Consider the following 24,516-nt stretch of genomic DNA (forward strand, 5'->3'; position numbering starts at 1 on the left):
GTGACAGAATCGTGAGAGGAATCGTCTATACGATCCGGACAGAATATTTTTACGCGGTTCTTACGAGGATATTTTTACGCGGTATTTTGAATGAACGCGTATTTTTAGGCGCATTTTCGAATCAACCATGTTTCTTACGCGGGATTTCGAATTACCGCGGTTTTTCAACGCTGATTTGATTTCCGCGTATTTAACGTGTTTTTTACGAGGTACGTATTCCCAGCGTAAAAAAAACTGAGTGTATAGCATAAGACTGAGGAAAACGTGTCGTCATATGTCTATCTCTTTTCCAGATGAAATTGAAGAATCTAACCAACATCATAAAGAATATTATGCTTATCACGAGAGGCGGTAAACTTGCTCCCGTTTTGGATCAAATTGCGTTTCTGAGAAAGTTAGTTATTTCTTTCTCAGAGTGTTCTACTTCCTAATTTAATCCTGTAACTTGGTAATTCTACTTTAGAGGTATACAAAACCTATGTCTGGAATTGATATTGACCAAACAATCGTGTAACTGATGGTTAACAAATGAAAATTTCGCTCTTAAAAAGATCCTTTTTCAGCAGTCCACATAGACACTGATGATGGTTATAAGTAATAACCGAAATATGTATCTGCGGACGATTTCAGCGGTATTCGATTTTTTTCAGTACTAGTAGAATTAAATGGAAACATTGCATATTCTCAATATCTAACTTAATTTCTACTAAGACGCTCAAAGTAAACTGAACACTTCGACTGTACATGGGCTTTGCGTCCTTCTAGCATAAAGCCGAAGTTGTTTCAACCTATTAGAATGCGAACGAAACTTCTTTGAATATGCGAACAGAATTACAAATTTGAACAACTGACTCTAACGAGGACAGACTATTCGACATGACTGACGTCCCGGTTGGAATAAATTCATATATACGTTAGTCGCAACCATAGGTTTCGCATAGATTCCCTAGGATTCCACACATTGGAATCGTAAAGCGTCCGCAATAAAGAAACCTGACGAAAGAATTCTCAAGAATGCCCTGTATATGGGAGTGGGATTCTTGAGTAAAAATCGTGTTATGAGAATTCTTCGGATACGAAACTTTTCATTTTAACCGTTTTGTGCTCAACGGGGTTCCCGGGTACCGATTAATTAAAATTCTTGTATCTTTTGCACTTTTCATTTCGATTCTTTCGCAGAATTCTTTATCGCGGACTCTGTGTGATACCTGTGTGTTCGCCCGGGTAACGTCCCGGATAGAATAAATTCATACACATATCCGGACGAACATATAAGATTAGCATAGCGTCCGCAAAAAGGAATCCTGATGAAAGAATCCTCAGGATTCTCTAGGATTCCTCACATTAAAATCCTTGAAAAAGAATCCTCAGAAATGCCCTGTATATGGTACTAGGATTCTTGAATGAAAATCGTAAAAAGAGAATCCATCGGATTCGAAAGCTTTCACTTTAAAGGATTCTCGGAATTTGAAACGCCCGGACGAACACGAGAACGTTTTACTTTATTAGTTAAATGCTAGACGGGATACCCAGGCAGCTCTTTAGGTTTCACAAGACGAAATTTTATAGTTCACCTCAATCAATAGTGATAAAAATCAGTACCATATCAGAACTCATTAAAAGGTAACTTCTGATAACATTAGTTTTCATATAATAATAAAGGGGTGTGAATAATGAGGACTTGTTTTTTTAGCCCTTACGTGACCGACAGGGTACAAGGGTACCCACAATTTAAAATTCTTGTAACTTTTGCAATTTCCATCTGGTTTCGACAGTCACTTAAACACTCAAATTAAACACTAGCAAATGTTCTGTGGAAGTAATTTTAAGAACTTTGAACCATTAATTGTAAGATTCTGTTCAAATATGCATATAATTCCCCAGTTTCGGAATATATGCCTGACAAACCGGATTTCCGGCTATGAGAGAATTTTTTCGAGGCACTGCTAACGCTTGAAAGTAGATAAGTTACTGAATCTTTCGATGCTACAAGTATCAAATCAAGTATCAAGTATCGAATGAAAATTGCAAAAGTTACTAGTGCTTTAATTTGGGGTGCCCAAGAACCCCGTCGAGCACATAAAGGTTGAAGCGAAAGGTTTCGTATCCTAAGAATTCTCCTAACACGATTCTCTTTCAAGAACTCTAGTCCCATAGACAGAGCATTCCTGAGAATTCCTTTTTCAGAACTCAATAAGAATGCTTCACGATTTCAATATGAGGAATCCTAGAGAATCCGAAAGATTCACATTACACGATTCTAATTCAAGAATCCTAACCCCATAGACAGGGCAGTCTTGAGGATTTATTCTCAGGATTCTTTGTCAAGGAAGATTCATAATTCCAATGTGAGGAATCCTAGGGTATCTTAAGGATTCTCATTACACGATTCTCATTCAAGAATCCTTGCACTATAGACAGGGCATTCCTGAGGATTCCTTTTTCAGGATTCCTTATCGAGGACGCTTCACGATTCCAATGTGAGGAATCTTAGGGAATCATGCGAATCTTATGTGTTCGTCCGGAAAGTGTTGAAACTAGACACCTTGTTGTCCATGGGAGAACCAACGACGTCCGCATTTAAGTAGGCAACAAAACAGGATAGCGATAAAGTTTTCAAAACCAAGAAATAAAAAACTAGGGAAGGACAGGGGGAAAAATCGGAGAAGAAAATTCTTCCACTCCGGGATTCAGTGAAATTTGTTGAATAAAATAAATAAAAGAAACAGACTTGAATCCGGGCGATCTTTATTTTCTCCGCACATATGAAGAATTCTGTTTTACAAATCCCTGGGAAAGGACTTAGCCTTTGCCTTTGCAATCAGACTCCTGGAAGTCGTGTCTCGAAGGAATTAAAGCTTCACTTTTTTGGCCTAAAAAGACACTTAATTTTTTGATATCGAAAAAAAGTAGGAGGGTGGTATCCAAGACACGATCGCAAAGTTGACGTAGGACTACAATAGTTTTATATTTCATTTTGAGACTGACTACAGGCTATGTTTGATTTAAGCACGTTTCACTTTTGACACGGTTCGATTTTGGCGCACATGTGCCAAAAACGAGCGATTTTGTTCAATCATATTTTTGAAATTATTTGTGATTAAGTACAAATTAGTAAAAAGTGAACTATCTTCTATGTTTAATTGTTTTGTGAAAGATGGTTCATTCACAGAAACCAAAGCAGCATCTTGTTAGCTTTTCCTGTCTGTGCCTCACAACTGCGAAGCAAAGATGTCACATGAAATATTTTCTTGCACTTACAAGTACGCGAGAAAAGTAACGAAAAAAATTACAATTTCTTGTTGTAAATGTATACAGGCAAACTTCGATATAAGGTACATTTCGAATTTGAATTTGTACTTTATATCGAATTATGAAACATTTCCAACAAGAGGGCTTCAAACACTTTATTTTGTTGTCTTTTGTCTAAGTATAGTTTATTTTGGAAATAGAATCCAACTATAAGTGTGAACCAATTTGTTATAAGTACAATTCAAATCACATAGTTTTTTTTTGCTTTTTAGGAGACTTTCAGCCGAATTCAAAAAATAAGTATTCTAGAGCATTAAAAGGTGAAAAATTTTCAAGCCGTTATGTTATTATTACTAGTTTTTATTTACCATTTTACATACAAATTTTTATCGAAACTACTTCTTTTTTTCTTCTTGTTATTTTTTAATTTTTGGTCCGATGTATAAGAACCATGAATATCTGCTTGCGGATTGAGATCTATTTCAATTATTTCTCCAACCTTCAGGATTTCGAAACTTGCATTTTCCTCGTTGAATTTTAAAACCGTTTGAACTATCTTTTCATTACACATAAAAGTGGCTCAAAAATGCACTTTGCATAGTGGTTTAAAACGTGAAAAACGTGATCGTCAATCTTTTGAGTGTAAAAATGCCATTTTAATGCTGTAGTGTATTCGAAGTATATCTTAAGGAGAAACTTTTGATGAAAATAGATTTTAGATTAATCTGCCTAAAAGTGAGATGAAAAATTTATTTTTATTATTACTTATCAAATCTTGAATGAAATCTTTAACAAAGTTGGCCTACTATGTTCTAGACATTTTCTCATATTTGCGAAAAACATTATTCTGCCGAACATAATTTAAGCTTATTTTCATCTTTTTCCTAGGTTTTATGACGTTTTTGATAAAAATGCTCTTTTTTAAATCAAAACTTGTTTCAGCTGAGAGGGTGTTCAAGTGCGGTTTATGAAAAAAAAAAACTGGGATTGGGATTTTTTTTGAACATTGTATTTTGAATTTTAAACAGATTGTTCAGGGGTCAAACATTGAAATATTTTTTTTTATCAGCTTCTCCGTTCCCATCCACACTATATCATGTTTTCTCGGCAAAATTAAATTTTTGTACGTTTTTTCAAACTTCCGCTAAGTGAAACGTGATTTTTGGACACTCCCTGAATAATCAATAGTAAGCAGACATGTTGACAAGATAACCAATATGTTGTTTATAAAAGTTTCCATACCAATTTCGGAGTTATTTGTAAAATAATATTAATATGTACCTTATATTGAGGTAAAATGTACCTTATATCGAGTGACGCTATATCGAAGGTACCTTATAACGAGGGTACCTTATATCGAAGTTTGCCTGTATTACTGAAATTTTAAAACTGATCTAAAACTTTTTGAACATGTTAACATTCAATTCAGATCAATTTAAACATTGTATCAGTAATCAGTTTCAAGATATCAATAAACTGCGAAAATTCTGTTTTCACCAAAAATGAACCATGCCAGAGTAATAAACAACATTAGCCTCAGCAATTCATGTTTGCATAGTGTTGTTCAATTACAAGTAAGGTACTGGAAGGAAATATTTTCTTGCAGATGCTGATGCAAAAAAATGATTTGATGAATACAAATATAATTGAGGAAACCTTCATACAAAGATGAAATGAATTTGGTTTTTCTCTATACTGCAACCGCGGGATGCAACTAGGATTATCATATTGAATTAAATTTGTTGAGCTAGAAAAATATCGTAAAACTGCCTATTCAAAAATACGGAGTATTTTGGTTTTCTGTTGTCTTCTTTATAGGTACTTTATATTTAGTAATTCAAATAAATCTGAGAAAAACAGAGCTCAAAAATGAACAACGATTTTTATCTGTACAATGCTCCAAATTTATTTAACCTTCTATCTGCCTCTACCGAAAGGAACAGAATTTTGTTGTCCACTGCGAAGAGCGTATTATGCGGCACCATCTGATATTTGCTTCCGTACAAAACAGAAAGAAGAAGAGAACAATTCTAACGCAATTCGACTGTCTTCCATATTGCAACACGTTAGCCCAACACGCCCCACTACGCGTCGACAGTGACAATGTAGTTTTCACTTGGCTTGGTTGCACACAAATGAATATCGAGTTCTACTGCACTGACAGACGACGAGTGATATGCGCCCTATTCATATAAGGCTCGATGCAGTACCGTTGCCTGTGCCAGCATATTTTCTTTCAAGACATTAGTTTCAATAACATTCTAACAACAGATCGTTTCACTGTCTGATAAAGAAGGTGGTTACGAACTCCCCTAAAAAGCTTCAACTTCAAGACATCAAAATAGTCTAGGCTCAGGGAAGCAAAACATTAATTGACCTATTGGGACGGGGAGACTCTGTCATTTTTTTTCGCCGCTGATATAGAGGATATCGCAACAGATAGTTGGTGTCTACTCATGAAGTCTGTGCAAGGTGTGCTCGCATATGAATGGTATATTGTTCGTGAAAATTCGACCTTGAAACTTTTATTCGATTTTCACTGTTAATCAATGAAGTAATAAGGATTACTAAAATATCAAAAAAATGTCCATCATTTCATCAATCCAACGATTTATTGACTATTGTGATCGATCATGTGGTTACATCAGTTACCGTTTGAAATCCTTCATTCCGACGTCACACTTTGGTTTTAGTTTCCGCAGAATGTATCCCGATATAGTGCGGTAAGACGTAGTCCTACCTCAAAATTGTTTAACGCAAATGTCTTAGAAATGGATAGGTTGTCGAGATCTGGGTACAGTTAGTTAACTGTCTCTACTAACTCCCCATCTTCCCAACATATGCAACAATAAGTAACGCAGTCTCAGCTCCCTTTCACGTTTTTGTGTTACGTAATTTGTGTACGACGCCCCATGAATAGAAAATCTTGAGTTACTAAAGTCAATTTTATTGTAATCTTTTCAAATGTTTATCGTTATTTTTAGTGTGTTTATCATTTTTTCAATTTTCTAGTTGAATTTTAATGTAGTTTTTCAATCCTTCCTTCTTTTTATTTTTCTGTTTTTATATTTGCCTAATTTCTATTTTTCTTTTTTTTTCTAAATGCCATTGCTGTCAAACGTAAAAAAAATTTAACGAAAATTTTTATTAAATTCATAAATCAGTTAAAAAACGTCCATAAATTACGTAGCACTAAAATGACTATTTTCGACCTCCTCTTCTGTACAGATCTTTAAAATTTTCCGTATGGGTTGCACCGCTTTGTCAGGTAGTTCCCAACCCAGTTCCCTTACGACATGTTAGCTTTAGATAATTCATATTTGCAATCGTAAAAAAAAATTGCACTATATGTAATCTAGTCTGAAAATTACATTTTCTTTCTACGTTTTTGACGTAGGACTACGTCTTTCCGTGAGGGTTCATTTTGAGATTTCTCTCGCATCTTGTGAATTTTTTTATATGTAATATTTCAATCATGTATAGCGATGTAAGATCGACACATATGTTCATGGTTTATACATCATTCGATTCCTGTATTTTATAAGATTTGTTAGCAACATCAACAGTAAGGCATAATATGTTACAATAGTTATTATTTAAAAAAAAAACAACAACAAGTCCAAATTTAATTCAGTATCAATATCATTCAATCAACCACGAGCACACCCCCCATACACAGATATCGAAAAAATGTACCGAATATTGCCTTACGCATCATTTCACGCATGAAAGCAGCACAGGCTTGAGGCACGCGCTCATTTCCAAGCTGGCTTCTGACACAGAGGCATCTGCAGCAGTTCTTAAATATCTTCCGAGATATGAAGCACATGCAACTATACAACTTTTTCAAGTTCCGTCATTCTCGCTTCTGCGTTTACGAAGCTGGCCTTTTTTTTCTCTCTACACACAATAAAACATAATTTATGACATAACAAGGCACAAACGATACCAACAACCGGTTCTAATTGGGGGTTAGGGAGAAGTTATGTGCTGAATATGTCATTACCATGAGACCAAATAATATTAAAACGGTGATGAAATTGAAACCTATGACTTTGGCAAGCAACAATTAAAGACGTGATAATTTTATTGTGTTGTAATAAATGATAACTCGTCGTTGTCCTATGTCAAGAATGCGGTTGCGTGTCAGATATACGCGCTACTTTTTGTTTTTTTTTTGTAGCTCTGTTTTGCATTGCATTGAAAGTTGTTTTGATTTTGTTATTTAACAGATTTTATTCTTCTGTTTTTGTTTTTTTTTCGTGCTCGTTTCATATTACTTGCTTTGTACTTTTGTGCAGAAGTTCTATACTTTGACGACCCGTTTTTCTGCTCATCTTATTATTATTTTATTCCTGTTTTTTGTATATTTTTCAAGATTTTCAAATTCCTATTATTTTGATTTTCCTAAATTAATTCGTTAGACCTTCTCCTCTATTTTCGTATGATTATGTTTATTTTTTTTTTTCATTAATGTTTTTTTTCACTTGTATCGCTCTGTGTCCCTCTATTTATTTGTTTTTCGAACCTCTTTTCAGGGTCTATTTTTATTTTTATTACTTTATCTGGTATTCTAAGTATCTGTTCAATTTTTATTGATTTTCTTTTGTTCTCTTTTCTTATTTCTAGTAAGTCTTGTTTCTTTATGTTTTCTGTTTCATTTCTCTTATACAGGTCGGACTCGATTATCCGGAATTTAATTTTTTTTGTGTTCCTTTTTAACTTTTATTCCGAAATTTAACCTTTACCATCCCTTCTGGCATGTTTGTGTCCATTAATGTCTCTTCCGGCATGTTTGGAATATGTTCGAATTAAGTGAACCTAACCAATGTCCAATTTTTTTTGCTCCCTAAGATTTTACCCCTTTTAAATTCTGGTTACGCCATCATACAAGAAAAATAAAATAAAGGAAATATTTATTTGATGTCCGTAAATAGCATATTTGAATTTTTTTTCTGTGATTCGATTATCCGGGAAACTCGATTAACCGGATTGAATTTTTTTTGATGTTCTGGATATTCGAGTCCACCCTGTTTTGGAGTTTTGCTTGTTTGTTTTTCTGGTTTCTTTATTTTGTTTATCTTTGTTTTCCAAAATTTGGTTATTCCTAATATTGTATCATGTTATTTTTTTGGTTTTCTATTTCTTTGTTTTTTGCTTTGTTTTATTTCGATTTGTTCTCTTTTGTGTTAGTATGTTTGTGTGTTTATTGTTGTTTTAATTTTTCCTACTGTTGTTTCGTTTTTGCTTTTGCTTTGCAGATTTTATCATTTTTTGATTTCTGATCTTTCATTTTTTATTTTTTTTATTTTGATTTGTTCAAATTGTATCAGTTATTTGAGTTTTCTACGAGTTTGATTACGTTATTTTAATTTTCGTGATTATGAAAGTTTTGTTTTCTACTGTTCAACTGTTTTACTGTTTCACTGTTTTACTGTTTAACTCTTTTACTGTTTTACTGTTTAACTGTTTTACTGTTTCACTGTTGACGAAAAAAAAATTGAATTTTGAGAGCATTACAGAGCGATTCAACTCCACTGAAATTACCAACATGCTCGCACTTGGGCGCGACGTTCGGGTTCAGTGAACAGAAGACAGAAGAGCGCAGGGCACTCAACGGCACCATTCAAGTGTTTTTGTTTACTTACTGCCTAGTGCCTGGGAGAAGTTGGTCAGACTTGTCAAATTAAACAGTCATAACATACCACTGTCGCTGGTGAACAAGCTTTTTGAATATTTTTCCACTTGGCCAACAGAAAACATTAAAATAACCGAGGCAAACGAGGGCACCACGAAAGCAAACAGATACTTGCGTGTATTGCAATGAAGCTACTTTCGATGGAAAAACATGTACACCGGAACTTTCGCGTTAACTTCCGATACATCGTGCCTCCACCCTAAAACGCAAGAGGTGGGTTTGGAAGCTGCTGGACATGCGTTTACACTCATTACACATAACCGATTCGGTAGTTAGTGCAGCTAGAAACAATAAAATTGCACATTACCTTCGCACAACGGTGAGTTTGACCTGCTGTTTCGCACTGAAAGTTTCAATTCAGACCCCGGGGACAGTAACCGAATCAAAACATTATTCGAAACAAGCTGTGTTCGGAATAACACACCATTTTCGAATTGCATTTTTTTTGTGTTCATAGGTAGGTACACAATATTTTCAATTTAGATTTGTTTAGTAATCACTTGACCATTAATTTGCTTAAGTGCCACGAAGGTTATTAGCCCGAGGGGTTCAATGTGGTTTGTCCTAGATTGAAGTAGAAGCAAAAAAAAACGATGAAACCAAAATGTCCATCACTAATTTGATGCTTTTGGTCAGCCGTGCCGGTCGTTTTGGTGTCCGATTATTGCAAAACCTTTCAGCTGCTGATGCTGCTGGACAAACTGCCGCCGTGTTGGCCCTGGGTAGTAGCACACTATGCCACTAATTGGACTCCGCCGAAAATGGCCTCCGACTGCCTTGATTCGATTGGAGAAGGAGGTAATTGTACTAGGGGCAATTAATGTAGCTTGCTAACATTGTTTTCATAGGCTTGTATTTGACAGTTTATTGTTATGTTTTTTTTTACTAGTTCTAGCTTCAGTGTTAAATGTTTTAGGAAACGATCAATTCAATTCTTGAATGTTAAGTTTTAGAGTGTTTATTAGATTTGATTTTTCAATAAGACTAATCGTGTTCCATCAAATTATGAAGCTCGTAGTAGAAGAACGGTAGAAAAATATTGTCAACAACTAGCAGCATTGGTTAATGGCTAGCGTGGGTGCTCTATTACAGTGATTAATAACGTCATCATTTCTATCAATAGTATAATACTAATGATATCTATTCTAATTTTTTCACTTCGCTAAGATACCGGCTGGCAGGTTTGGAACAGCTTTCACTTTGGTCCCAAAATCCATTCGATTCTATTGAATCGATCCGATCCAGCCCACGCTCGGCTTTTTTGTGGTCCGGAAACGAATGACAACATTATAAACCCGTACAGAAACCGCTGCAGAAGATGTCATTTTATTGATATGATGACAACCGATGCACACTGGGACAGCCTCATACAAAAGCTCGGACAAAACCTAATTTTTTTTCCGGAATTAGGTTCAAAATCGATTTTTTGTAGAAACTAAAATGCCTACAGACCAAGAATCAAGCATAGGTTGTAAAAAATTCGCATGTTTTAGTACATCGTGAGGTAGGAGAAGTTGGGGATTAACATTTCATAAAACCAAAAAAAATATTTCGATCATCCTTACCAACCTACAAAATGCAGGAGCTCCCAAATAATAATGATATTATGCATGAAATCTCTTCAATATGAGTTAAATTAAAGGAAAAAACTTAGATAGCTGAGTATATCCTACTATACCACGATTGAGCACAACGTTTCACGCAGATAAAAAAACCCAATTTTTCACTAATTTCAAACATTTGAAAAAATGATTTACCAGCGAGTACCCACTCTATATTCTTCTCAAATTTGAAGATGCCAGTCTCAGCTATTCAAAAAATCCAACTTTTGCTGCCACTTTTTGCCTATTCAAAAGTTATTCGATTTTTGGTACAGCATGTTTTTTAGTATAAATCATGCGTTCCGCGGCAGCTTTCTATGACGACATCACATTTTAACGAATTCGTGAAGCGCACATCCAAAAGTCCAGCAGAGTTGAAACCATACAAGATGTATTAAACGGTATGTTGGTTATATCTGACCCCTTTTTCGTCCAGTTTAAGAACAAACATCGATTCAACTGATACCCGCAAAACAAAAAAGCGGTCGTGAAACTCCTTTACGTTGAAAATGATATGGAAGACGATGAATTAATGTTTCTGTAATCTATCCAAATTCAATCATTTTGTTATATATCATTAATCATGATCAATACATTTAGAATGTGTATGTGTATGTGTGTGAAATAAGTGACTTTAACTTTTTTATGCATGACTCAAACAATTAAATGACCCTAACAACTGATCTAAGAACACAGAATTGCTTAGACTTGAACTTGAGTAGCAAAACGATTTTCACTTTCAAAATTGAGCGATCTAGATCAAACAGTAATCCAGGCATGTTGTACATGAATGTACTAGAAATCCTGCCAACAAATTCACCTGAAAATGTCAAACCTTCTTATTTTGACATTATAAATAAAAAAAGTCCTCTGGATCAAAACATGATGTGCAAAATGGTAAATCGTATATAGTTGATCAACTTCGCGTGAAACATGTGACCTCTATTCCTTTCCGACCGAGCCCACACAATTGTGTAGGTAAAAAATGACGGATAACAAAACTTAAATCAAAGTAATTCCTGTATAAAAACACTTGCTTGCTTCAGTTTCTTATTTTTCGTAGCAGCTGCGAAGTTAACACTAGCTTTGTGAGCAATTAAACAATAAAACTTTCAATAAGCGGAAGAGAAGGTTTAGTTTAAGTCACCTTCTATCTACGCATTCATATGGGCCCGGTCGGAAAGGGCTAGAACATGAATCTAAAAAGTTATTGGGCTTATTTTTTCAAACAAAGTGATTTAGATAAGGATAAACCGATCTAGACCAAACATTGAAGATAGATCACAATCATTCGAACAACTTTGCCGAAGACACCAATATTCTATGATTTGAATTTGAGCAGTTATGGGGTTTTGTTTTGTGAACAATAAAATTAGTTCTATCTCGTTAACAGTCAATCCTAAAATTTTGATGTTTTCGACAACTTTATATCAATTGATGATATGAATAACTTTTCTGAAGAAACAAAATGGCTAGCACCATTTATTCAGAAGATAGATGTCAGCGCCATCTGCAGGAAGAAAATTGAAGCTACTCGAATACTTTTTTCATAAAGATATTTTTATGCTGTACAACATTGCCGAAGACATAAACACTGTGAAAACAACCATTTAGAAGTTGGTTTGAGGTTTTGTCCCACCAACATACCAATCTGCCCCACTGTGCGATGGAATGGCATGGCCACCGGCTCAAGCGAGTCCGTCGGTGCCGTGGGAATATTAACCATAACTGACACCTGCTATTTATTTTATCAACCGCAAAAACCCGGCGGCTAATGCGGCATTAGAAGGATGCACGACGGGGTGCGAAGCTAAGGAAACAGTAAGAAATGAACGCTTGATAGGAGTTTGAGAATCGGAGAGATTATGTTATCCTCTCGACTGAGAAACACAATTTTTTTTCAAGAATACACTATTTATTATTGCAATACTCGCATTTCAAAGGTTATAATTTAGCAGACCACATCTTGACAGTATCTCCTGCATAAGTAACACGAGTTCCATCTACTGCTGACTTCGTGCTGTGCCTTTTGTTTAGACAGCAGCGCTAGCGTATGTGCATGTGTCAACTTCGGAACCACGAAAAATGTATGGGATTACACAACAATGCTTTCAATGATAGAAATGACTGTTTTTTACGACGAGGGAGATATGCTTCAGTGTTACGTCTGTTAGTCTTTGACACAAGTTAGTAATTGGAATCAGCTTACAGAAACTAATCGAATTAATTTCTTGCATCTTACAGAAAATCAACTCTAATAAGAATGGTGAATCAAAATCGACTTTTCATTTCCGTTTTTCATGTGTAGCTTTCCATGCTATCAATCTGCCTAACGAATAACAAACATAAAACTGCTTTGTAAACTCTCACCAAGCTTGTTTGAAAAGTGTTTGTTAAAATCCGATGAATTCCATTTAAATCAGATTTACGCTGTTAAGTGTATTGGAAAACCAGATCTGACAAAGATTTCTTGTTGGAGACTGTTACAAAAAAAAAAACAAAAAAACGAGAAAATATTAACTAAAATACTACGAAACAATGACACAAGAACGATGGCTGCTGAAAACAAAAGCATGAAGTTGAAAGACACTGATCGACAGAAGCGAAAAAAGTGCTGCCCCAAAGTTCGAAATAGCTGCCTTAGGAAAGTCATAGCTTTTAAGCTAATATTTAAGCTCCTGTGAATTTTGGTACCCGTAGCCATTACAAAATGAGTATCCACAAAGTATTAACAAATTGCTTACGTATATCAGTGTCCCCGAAAACCCAAAAAATATATATTCAAAAGAAGAAAACATACTCTAAACAATAAAAACAGTAACACAGCAAGCAGAGAAACAGCAAAACAGTAAAACCACAGAGAAACAGACGTGCCTCTTCGAAGCAAAATACTGAATCTTCGTCTTTATTCGAAACGTCACACTCATGTGCCACCATGTGAGTTTTTGTCTTTGATAATAAATGTGCACGTTGTCTGCAAGACAAAACTTCGAAATAACCGTTTTTTTCTGGTCGAAAAAAACGTCATCATTCGTGTGTGTGTCTTTGGTAAAACAGTTGAACAGTGAAGCAGTAAAACACCAAAACCCTAAACCACTAAACAAATAAGACAGCAAATTAGTTAAACAGTGAAACCGTGAAATAGTAAAACTACAGACTAACAGACGTGACACTGAATCCTAGCTCCATCGCCACAAAAAAAACGATGTTTTCAAATTTCCAAACGTATAACAGTCATCGCGCGATAACATCGCCTGGGCGTTGTCATGCAACCTCATACATGTGTTGTGGTTCCCAATGTGACACATGCACGTACGCTAGCGAAATACATGAACGCAGCGCGAACACTACAGCAGATGGTGCTAGTGTTACTATCGTTAAGTACTGGTATCACTCGAACGATGATTTCATTGAAAATTTGTTCGAAGTGTTATGTCTGTTAGTCTGTGGTAAAACAGTGAAACATTAAAACTATAAAGCAGTAAAAAAGTAAAAGAGTTTAAGAGTAAAAGAGTAAAAGAGTTTAAGAGTAAAAGCGTTGAAAAGTAAAAGAATGAAAGAGTAAAAGAGTAAAAGAGTAAAAGAGTAAAAGAGTAAAAGAGTAAAAGAGTAAAAGAGTAAAAGAGTAAAAGAGTAAAAGAGTAAAAGAGTAAAAGAGTAAAAGAGTAAAAGAGTAAAAGAGTAAAAGAGTAAAAGAGTAAAAGAGTAAAAGAGTAAAAGAGTAAAAGAGTAAAAGAGTAAAAGAGTAAAAGAGTAAAAGAGTAAAAGAGTAAAAGAGTAAAAGAGTAAAAGAGTAAAAGAGTAAAAGAGTAAAAGAGTAAAAGAGTAAAAGAGTAAAAGAGTAAAAGAGTAAAAGAGTAAAAGAGTAAAAGAGTAAAAGAGTAAAAGAGTAAAAGAGTAAAAGAGTAAAAGAGTAAAAGAGTAAAAGAGTAAAAGAGTAAAAGAGTAAAAGAGTAAAAGAGTAAAAGAGTAAAAGAGTAAAAGAGTAAAAGAGTAAAAGAGTAAAAGAGTAAAAGAGTAAAAGAGTAAAAGAGTAAAAGAGTAAAAGAGTAAAAGAGTAAAAGAGTAAAAGAGTAAAAGAGTAAAAGAGTAAAAGAGTAAAAGAGTAAAAGAGTAAAAGAGTAAAAGAGTAAAAGAGTAAAAGAGTAAAAGAGTAAAAGAGTAAAAGAGTAAAAGAGTAAAAGAGTAAAAGAGTAAAAGAGTAAAAGAGTAAAAGAGTAAAAGAGTAAAAGAGTAAAAGAGTAAAAGAGTAAAAGAGTAAAAGAGTAAAAGAGTAAAAGAGTAAAAGAGTAAAAGAGTAAAAGAGTAAAAGAGTAAAAGAGTAAAAGAGTAAAAGAGTAAAAGAGTAAAAGAGTAAAAGAGTAAAAGAGTAAAAGAGTAAAAGAGTAAAAGAGTAAAAGAGTAAAAGAGTAAAAGAGTAAAAGAGTAAAAGAGTAAAAGAGTGAAAGAGTAAAAGAGTAAAAGAGTAAAAGAGTGAAAGAGTAAAAGAGTAAAAGAGTAAAAGAGTAAAAGAGTAAAAGAGTAAAAGAGTAAAAGAGTAAAAGAGTTATAGAGTAAAAGAGTAAAAGAGTAAAAGAGTTAAAGAGTTAAAGAGTAAAAGAGTTAAAAAGTTAAAGAGTTAAAGAGTTAAAAAGTAAAAGAGTAAAAAAGTGAAAGAGTAAAAGAGTTTAAGAGTACTCGGAAAAATTCACAACACGCATCTACATGCCGTTTTATCAGGTCTCCCAATAAACTACAGCATATTGTCAGTAGTCCAACAAACAATTTTGTTGTACATATACAAACTTATTAGGCTGTAGGTCAACCAAAATCCCCTGATTGCAGCTTAATAAGCAATTGTTTGTTGGGATTGATCTGTCGCACAAGACGGCACAAATCAAAGAAATCAAACAGACAATCTCAGAGTCGTTCCACACTCCATGCTACTGTAGATAGGCCCAAAAAGGAGTTATTCGCTGTGTTGTGCTGTTCTTTATTCGTTGCGTGCCAATCCGAAGACGAGCATCAAGCACCGAGTGTATGTTAGAAAGGAAGGAAAAGCTTTTTTTCGGCTCTGCCCAAGTGCTGTGTGTGCTTTACTAAGTTTGCTGTTACCTGAACCAGCATGTTTTCAATTTCTCTCCCTACACTACATTTATCTGCAAAAGAGACTATTAAAATCAAATGCTTCAATTTTTCATCTCATGATATTTTATTCAGCAGTGTCTTTTCTAAATAAAAGGTAATCGTGAATTAAAACAACTAAGGCAACTGCTCCATTATTCAACTCAGCCCATATATTCATCTCATACAATATGAAAACACAATTGAAAACGTGAAAAAACGCATATTTTCTTCTTGAACCAATCTGCTAATCCATGGAATGGATTTTTATTAGTTCACTTTAGATTCCTCAAAGTTTAATCCTCAAAAACTGACTTAAAAGCACTAAATTTGATATTATAGTCGGGCATCTGCACTCGAAAACTAATTCAATTCAATCACCTATCTCAGAAAACAAAATCCGCGCATTGTTCTATACGGCTGCAACGGGACTCGTTCAGCAGCCAACCAAAGTTTTTTTATCACTAAAGGACCACCCTCTATTTTAATCACTAAACAAAATCACTCACAACACTAAGAATACTTTAATCATTGAAATGTTCACCTCAAATTTCATAAAACAAACTTGAATTAGCAGAAATATATGAGATGAATTTCTACAATTCCTAAATTTCAACTGTATGTATTTTCATCGGTTTTCACTGCGTTGAAGAAAATCAAAAGTTGCCAAATCAGTTTCTGTTAATACGAAAAAATCGTACTGAAAATGTTGAATTATTCCGACATAATTGACATAAATCTACAGCACTGTAGTGGTTACCTAGGTTACCAATTTTGCACGTAAACAACTGCAGCGGATATCTAGATAACCTACTACGACGGGCTGCGGCTACGTTCATTCATGATAATGTGATTCATTCATGATTAACAGTGTGATGAATATGGGGGCATTGTGAGATGAATAATTGAGCAGTGATTCAAGTTTTTAAATGGATATGGGAGCGTTGTAAAAAATGGTTTGTTTTTCAAAATTCAGGATAAATTTTGCTAATTTTACTGAATATACAATGCTAAACGATTCCATAAGAACACGTAAGCATATTTAGTTTATTTGTTCAATGATTTTGTGAAAATTTGGTGTTTAATCCGTGCATTCTTCGTGAATATCGGCTTAATGAGATGAATAATGGAGCAGTTTCCCTAAATAATGAACTGAAACAATGAAATTCACTCAGTTTTCGAACAACTATGCAAGATTACAAAAACCTTAAAAAAATTACTTCAGTCGAGCCAGATCCAGTATAATTATAAAAGGAAATATAAACTTGTTCTCGCAATTCCTCACCAGAGCGTCTCCACCGAGTCTCGCCAGTCAACGCACCAGGCCGCTGGTCAATAATGAGTGGTTGTTTTATTATCGTATTTCATAACAGCTTTACAACGCTCTGCGGAATCCATTTTCTGACCTAGTCTCAAAGGCGGCCCTGAGGCCCCGCCAACGCTAAATGAAACCGTTCGTTTGGATCGTTTGGCCGGGTAATATTTATGAGTTCACACTGTATGCAACGCGATGGCAGAGCGGTTGCGATTGATCTTCAGCATACCATCATCCCGCTGAACTGCAGGTCCATCAAATCTGGGTAGCGCAAGCGTGGGCGCAGAGCCCAAAGCGGAACCGAGACCGAGCGACGGCAGGAGCCAGTTTTAACTTGATTAGAAACGGCTGCCCAGCTGATGTCTTAATTATGGAAATTTTCCTAGCTATTATCTCGAGCTCGATCGTTCGTCGTCGATGGTACTTCGATAGAAAAGCGGAGCTATATCGTAAACTGGTGTGGATTGCCATGCCCTGCCCGACGATGGTCCTGTCAATATCCCAACCCACAGTGGGGGTCAATGGCAATGGAGGAAATCGCTTATAGTATGTTAATAACGTACCCGGATTGGATGACCTTTCTGCCTGCTGCTGCTGCTGCTGCTGTTGATGATGATTGTGTGGTGTAATGCTCTCTCAGGCTCCGCACCGGAGGAGTAAACGGTGCCAAGCACAAGCTTCAGCGAATGTATAAATATCCACAAGTCTTTCGAACTTTGAATCCTCATGCATATGCATTGCTTTAATGAAGTACACATCGATAAACATATCCCCGTCCGGAAGGAGCAGCAGATGAGCTGACACGGTTTTAGGAAACCAAGGGCCAATTAATTCCGATAGGCACCGGTTCCAAAGTCAAACAAAGATGAACACATTGCGCATTGGGATGAGAGTAATTATCGACTGAAGTGTGATGCTTAATGATACGAAACTTTTCTCCGGGCAAGCGATTCTACCCAGAATATGTAGCCGAGTTGTGTTAAGTTTTCGGATTGAAATATGAAACGATGTCACACGAGATTGTTTTAGATTTCAATTAAACTTTGGCGGTTTGGTGACATCGGCAATTAGGCAATTTTGAAGATTAGTCATTTATTTGGGTTTTTTGTTTTACTTTCAAGCAAATGTATTATTTCTACCTTCTATCTTTTCGTTGGAATCTTCTAGCACTAGCCTCACCTCAAAAACACACAGAAAATAACGCTTATCTACATTGTTCTTTTCCACAGTTGATGTCAGCGTCGATGGTCGTCCGATCTGCGTGACGCTTTGTGACACCGCCGGCCAGGATGCGCTGGATCCGCTTCGGCAGCTCTGCTATCCCGCATCCGACGTCTTCCTGCTATGCTTCTCCGTCGTTCAACCGGGCTCGTTCCGATCGGTGGCTACCAAGTGGGAACCGGAAGTGGCCAAGCTAAAAGGTTGCTCACTTGTACTGGTGGGAACCCAGTCCGATTTGCGTAACGACCGTAAAACTATACTCAAATTGCAGGTAGGTTGATGAAACAATTCTCGTTTCGAATTTCAATATTGATTGAACTTTTTTTTGATTTTTTTTAGGCTCAAGGAGAGAAACCGGTCCCAGTATCGGCAGCTTGGGACTTTGCCCGCAAAATTGGAGCCAAATACATTGAAACGTCCTCGCACCGGAAGGTAAGTGTCATCGAGAAGTAGTACATAGGTATTGTTAAATTTATTGTTTCAATGAGCGATTCCGCTGAAACAGTCCCACTGCACAGTACGTTGAGTGTATGGGAGCGCGGGATAAATATCATAACAGCCGTTCTAGTATTCTTTTAAATTGGTGTGACACGAAAAATGGGGGTTCAAACCGTTGTGGGTCCAAAAATTGGTTTTTTGCGGTATGTAATTTATGGATGTCGCCTTACTGTTGTAAAACATTTAGACCTCATTATTGCAGGCATCTTTTATGTAAATTACGTATTATACATAAAAATAAGGGACAGATGTACGATAAATTGCATACTCATAGTTTCTGAGGTATCATTCGAAAACGCGAATTTCGTTTGAAAGAGCAAACTTGAGCAATGGCAATCACTCCCATAGTTTGAAGGATATTCCAAATAAGGGGAAAAAGTGAAATTTAGAGAGGTACTTTTGGGTACCGTAAACTGGGGTGACTTTGATCATTTTTTTGATCGTATCTCAAATATTTTCAGAATATACTGAAAACAATATTCTTTGACATTTTCAAAATAAGTACTGGCATGCATTGAAAAAGATTCAGTCACTACTTCAAAAGTTTAGCAACAATTTTGCTGTTTTTAAATATGCTCTAAAAATTTTACACCAATAATCATTCCGGGGTGACTTTGATCACTTCATTGTTTTGATGAATTTGGAGTAACACTTTGCTACTTTCACTAAATTGAACAGCCTTAAACGACTTAAACAAGTTTATAAATATGGAAAGCAATTTGGGGGCCATTCACATTCTACGTGAACAGTTTATAATGGCGAATGTCCAAGATTCATACAAAATTTTTAGAATATATATGAATGATTATTCACTGAGAGAGATGGTGGTCTAAAATCGTCAAAAACTAGTCCACGAGGAATATGACTTATGAAATTGTCCAAATTTGCATGTTACTTCACGTCTTGGGTTTTTGTTAAGAAGAAATATGTAATACGCTGTGGAGAAAAATTATCTTATGAACTAATCTGGGAACAAAATAAAAACACTTTACGTATTGCAACTTGTTGTATTGAATCTGCTTGAACCAATTGTTTGTGTGCAACAAAAATCGCCAAAAATACACTTTATTTTCAAATAATATTTTAGCATGAAAAACACTCTTTAAATAGCAGGAAATGCATGAATAGTAGCAATGCGAACATATATCCACACAATCAGTGAAGATTACGACAAATCCCAAGCACTACGAGCGCTTTCTTACCACACTTTCAGAAAAGAGGTATAGTGATCAAAGTCACCCCGGTGATCAAAGTCACCCCAGTTTACGGTACTTGAAATGTAGTGTAACATACCTCTACCGTTGCCATTTCGGTTTTAACTTAAGCGGATATAGAGTATATTAAAAAATTAATTTGAAAACAAAGAATTTTTTTTAAAAATAACGTGTCACTTGAATAGTTGAAATCACTTCACATTAGATGCGTTTCAAAACCGTATAGGTAAATTTCAGTGGTGGGCACCGCTAACCGAAAATTTAGCGACGCTAATCGCTAAGCCGCTAACCGGAAAATTTAGCTTGATAATCGCTAAACGCTAAACGCTAAACCCACATTAGCGGAACTTTCGCTAATCGCTAATCACTAACTTTTTAATATGTGAATAGTCATATCGCTATATTTATTGCTCGTGTTTCGTAAGATTTGGACCACTTTGATCTGTTTTGGTTGAACAAATGAAAACAATTACTTTTTAAAGCTATTTACAGTAAGAGGTTCACGGAACGGTATTCATATTTGATTTTGTAAAAACAAGAATAACAAAAGTTATTTAGCTTGCATTGAAAATAGATACTCTTAGGAATGTTTTATAAAAATTCAAATATTATCTGAATCCAAAAAGTAGAACCAAAGTTGTCATGATTTCAAGCGCATTGAAATTTACCAAAGTTCTTGGTGTGCCGTAAATTCAATCTAGAGCTTGTGATTGTTCTTCAAAATGCTCCTGTGGCTTGTACGATAACCAGAACTCAATTCTAGGGTAAAAAAACTGACAAAAGTAACTTTCGCAGTAAAGTATGTTCATCGTTCGAAGCAATTTACGTACGCCATCAGCAATTCACAGTTTTTCCAAATATTTCTATTGTTGCTTCTCTACAAAATTTAGCGAATTAGCGCTAATCGCTAATGTCGAAGGCCAAAATTTTAGCGACGCTAACAGTTTCGCTACCTAGCTCAAAAATTAGCGAAATCACTAAATCGCTAACTGAATTTTAGCGTCGCTAATTAGCGAATTAGCGAATTAGCGAAATGGTGCCCACCACTGGTAAATTTACGAGGTCAATAATATAATTACTAGGGTGGGGCAAAGTGATCGATTTTCTAGAACCAAGTTTTTTTGGTTCCTTTTGGGGCCCCAAACAACCCTAAACTTACCGGAAGTCGATTGGTTTTGTCCCCACTTGGCGCATTGCATTTCAAATTTGTATGAAAATTTATATGGGAAAACCTACTTTTTTGCATTTACCTTTCTAGAGAGCTCAATAATGATCTAATAATGCACTACATTATGTGAAAGTATAGTATTTTAGATGCCTAACAACTTTGCAGAAGGCACTGAAGAGCTAGGATGTCCCTAAGAAGAGCTATAACTGTTCAAAGTTGAGTATGTCGATTTGAATGCTGAAAATCTTGTTAAATTTCGACATACTCAACTTTGAACAGCTTCAGTATTTTTTTTTTTGGACACCCTAGCTCTTTGATGTCTTCGGCCATGTTGTTAGGCATTAAAAAAACCTACCATTTGAAGTTATGAAACCAATGATTTGAGCCAATTTGAGCTCTTAAAAATGGAAAATGCAAAAACGTTGGGTTTTACATACAAATCTCCATATAAATTCAAAATGCAATGCGCCAAGCAGAGACTATACCAATCAACTTCCGATAAATTTAGGGTTGTTTGGGGCTCCAAAGAAAACAAAAAAACCTGGTTCTGGCTTTCTGCTACCAAGTTTCGTTTTTTCAATATAACGATTCCCCACCCTAATACGCACTCGCAACTCTCAGGCACATGAGCCTGTAGGTACTTTCCAGTTTACCGCGGTAACTGTTAGTATCTCGCGCTTTGGACCACACTGGCCCTCCATACCTAAGTATGGACGAAACCACGCTGGCAAGAAGTCTTGGCTTGCTGCTATAAACCGCTGAGCTATTGGACATCATACGAGATAGTGCTGCAATAGCCGATGAGGCCCTCTTACAGGCATAGTCGACGTGACTCCCGAACGCGAGCTTGTCGTCCACCATAACCCCCAAGAGCTTCAGAGATCGCTTTGAGGTGATGGTGCAGTCTCCGACTCTGACCACCACCTGTTGCTCCGATTTACGGTTGTTCACAACCGTGACCTCCGTCTTATGGTGCGCAAGCTCCAGTTTCCTGGAGCGCATCCAGTCCTCGACCTTGCGTATACAGTGCGCGGCCGTCAACTCGATCTCCTCGATCGACTCGCCGTAAACCTCCAGCGGTACGTCGTCTGCAAAGCCGACGATCACAACCTCTACAGGGAACTTGAGTTTCAACACTTCGTCATACATGTGCGGAGCCTACCCGTGTAGACTCCGCCAGGACCTGTAATAAATCGAAATAAAACATCAGAGTCCTGTACGCATGGTCATTCGACCATGCGGAACGCTTGATGAAACAAGATTGAATTTATTAAAATAACTCAACTCAATTCTACCCTATCGAAAGTACCAGAGAGAAACAATTCTCTTGTCCGATTCTTCGTCCTGTCCTTGTCTAATCCTATCAAATTTGATCAATTAGTTATTTATTCACAATCTTCTGTCTCGCTCTATTTACTCCTCGCGGACTCACGCTCATCATTTACTTACTCGATTATTACATACGTTCGGTATTTATTTTTTTAGTTGGCTATGTGGCCGTCATCGTTTCGTTCTCATCGGAATAAGTAGAATTGCTAAGTGCATTCAAAAATGCTTATTAACCATACACGCGCGGCTATTATTTTAGAACCTGTCTGTGAGAACGGAATGTCGCGATTTATTCCTAATTCAAGAAACATGCATGGACAAGGATATTCCTGTCCATGGGAATGTAATGCAAAAGTTTATGAGAATCAAAAATGTTTCCTAATTTCTTGGAAGGCCTGTTCACATGACATTCCACAACACCGAACCCAGGTTAGAACCTTGCGGAACTCCTGCGGTAATTGGGACGCACTTCTGACCCTCCTCCGTGTTGTAAACAAGTACTCGATTCTGGAAATAGTTTTCCAGAATCGTGTACAGCGACACCGGTACATGGATGCTCCTGAGCGCGAGCGCTATGGAGTCCCAACTGGCACTATTGAACGCATTCTTCACGTCGAGCGTAACGATTGCGCAATAGCGTGTTCCCCTTCTCTTGCGCTGGATTGCTACCTCCGCCGCACACTGTTTCCAAAGCTGCAAAAACGTGATCGAAATTACTTTGACCTAAAAACATTGATTTTAGAGCCGTAACGTCTTCAGCAAAGTTGTTCCATTAATTATTCTCCATGTTATAGAAGTTAAAATTCCATGATTAATCCACTCAACAGTGAGAAACGTAATGTTTTGTAAGAAAAAACTTTGTCGAAGACACTATACTTGTATCTGGTCATTTGAATGAACTATTGTCAAGTTTTATCTAGAATGCCCCTTAAAATCATTTTTTTAATATAACTTTTTATAGTGATATTCTAAAAATTTTCAATGTTCTACAATGTTGTTAACTACAATAAAACACACAAGTTCACCGGAGAAAATTTATTTTTATCTCTCAAGTTTATTTAGTTATTAAAGATTTTCATTAAAATAATGCACTTATTTATTTACAAATATCTGCACAGGAGACAGCGAGAGACAAAAGCCTATATCTGGACTAAATGACGTTTCACTTATACTTCAATATAGGAAAGGTTTAGTCTGCAGATATTTGCAGATTTTAAAGATATCTGTTAGTAAATTAGTGCATTGTTTCAATGAAAATCGTCAATAACCGATGAAATATGAGAGATAAAAATAAACTTTCTTGGATAAAATTGTGTGTTTTGTGATAGTAAACAACAATGTAAAACATTGGAAAATTGTGGAAAATCACCACTAAAAGTTATATTAAAAAATTTTTTACTGGCCATCTATAGAAACCTTCACAAAAGTCCATTTAAAAAGGCAGATAGAAGTATGGTACGTTTGAGAAAGTTGTTTTTTATAAAATGTGCAACAACTTTGCTGAACAAAGTGAATTTTTATATGCAAAAATGAAAAAAGTAATATTCGCTTCTCACTGTTAAATGGATTAATCACAAAATTGCAACTTCTATGAAATGGAGAATAAGTAATGGATCAACTTTCCTGGAGGCACTATGGCTCTAAAATCTAGTTTTCTGGGTCAAAATAATTTCGATCACGTTTTTGCAGCTTTGGAAACAGTGTGCGCCGTCTTGGTGATGGGAGAGATTGCATCCAGCGTGGACCTGCCCTTACGGAAGCCGAACTTGCCAGACCGTGTACACCCTCCGTGTACCTCACCAGTCTGTTGAGGATCATCCTCTCAAGCACCTTGCCCGCGGTGTCCAGCAGGCAGATAGACCTATATACCGATGGATCCCCTGGCGGTTTTCCAGCCTCCGGCAGTAAGACCAGTCGCTGCCGCTTCCACCTGTCCGGAAAGAGACAGTCATCCAGGCACCTCTGCATGACTGCCCTGAACAGCCCGGAGGCCGTTTTTATCGCCAGCCTGATCGCCAGGTTATGGATACCATCCGGTCCCGGTGCCTTGCTCACCTTTCGGGATTTGTCGATCACGATGAGTTCCTCATTCGTAACCCTGCCTCGACACGGCTGTC

General features: G+C 36.3%; 1 protein-coding gene across 4 annotated transcripts in view; it reads left to right on the forward strand.

Annotated features, from left to right (window-relative positions):
- Positions 1-24,516, forward strand: part of LOC129732761 (uncharacterized) — a 191,028-nt gene that overhangs the window by 158,626 nt on the left and 7,886 nt on the right. For all 4 annotated transcript variants that reach the window (XM_055693990.1, XM_055693962.1, XM_055693971.1 and 1 more), the window contains exons 5-6: positions 18,199-18,461; positions 18,530-18,622. In XM_055693990.1, coding sequence (XP_055549965.1) covers positions 18,199-18,461; positions 18,530-18,622 — 356 coding nt within the window. The remainder of the gene's footprint in view (positions 1-18,198; positions 18,462-18,529; positions 18,623-24,516) is intronic.

The sequence above is a fragment of the Wyeomyia smithii genome, chromosome 1 (assembly GCF_029784165.1).
Source record: "Wyeomyia smithii strain HCP4-BCI-WySm-NY-G18 chromosome 1, ASM2978416v1, whole genome shotgun sequence".
NCBI classification, from domain to species: domain Eukaryota; kingdom Metazoa; phylum Arthropoda; class Insecta; order Diptera; family Culicidae; genus Wyeomyia; species Wyeomyia smithii.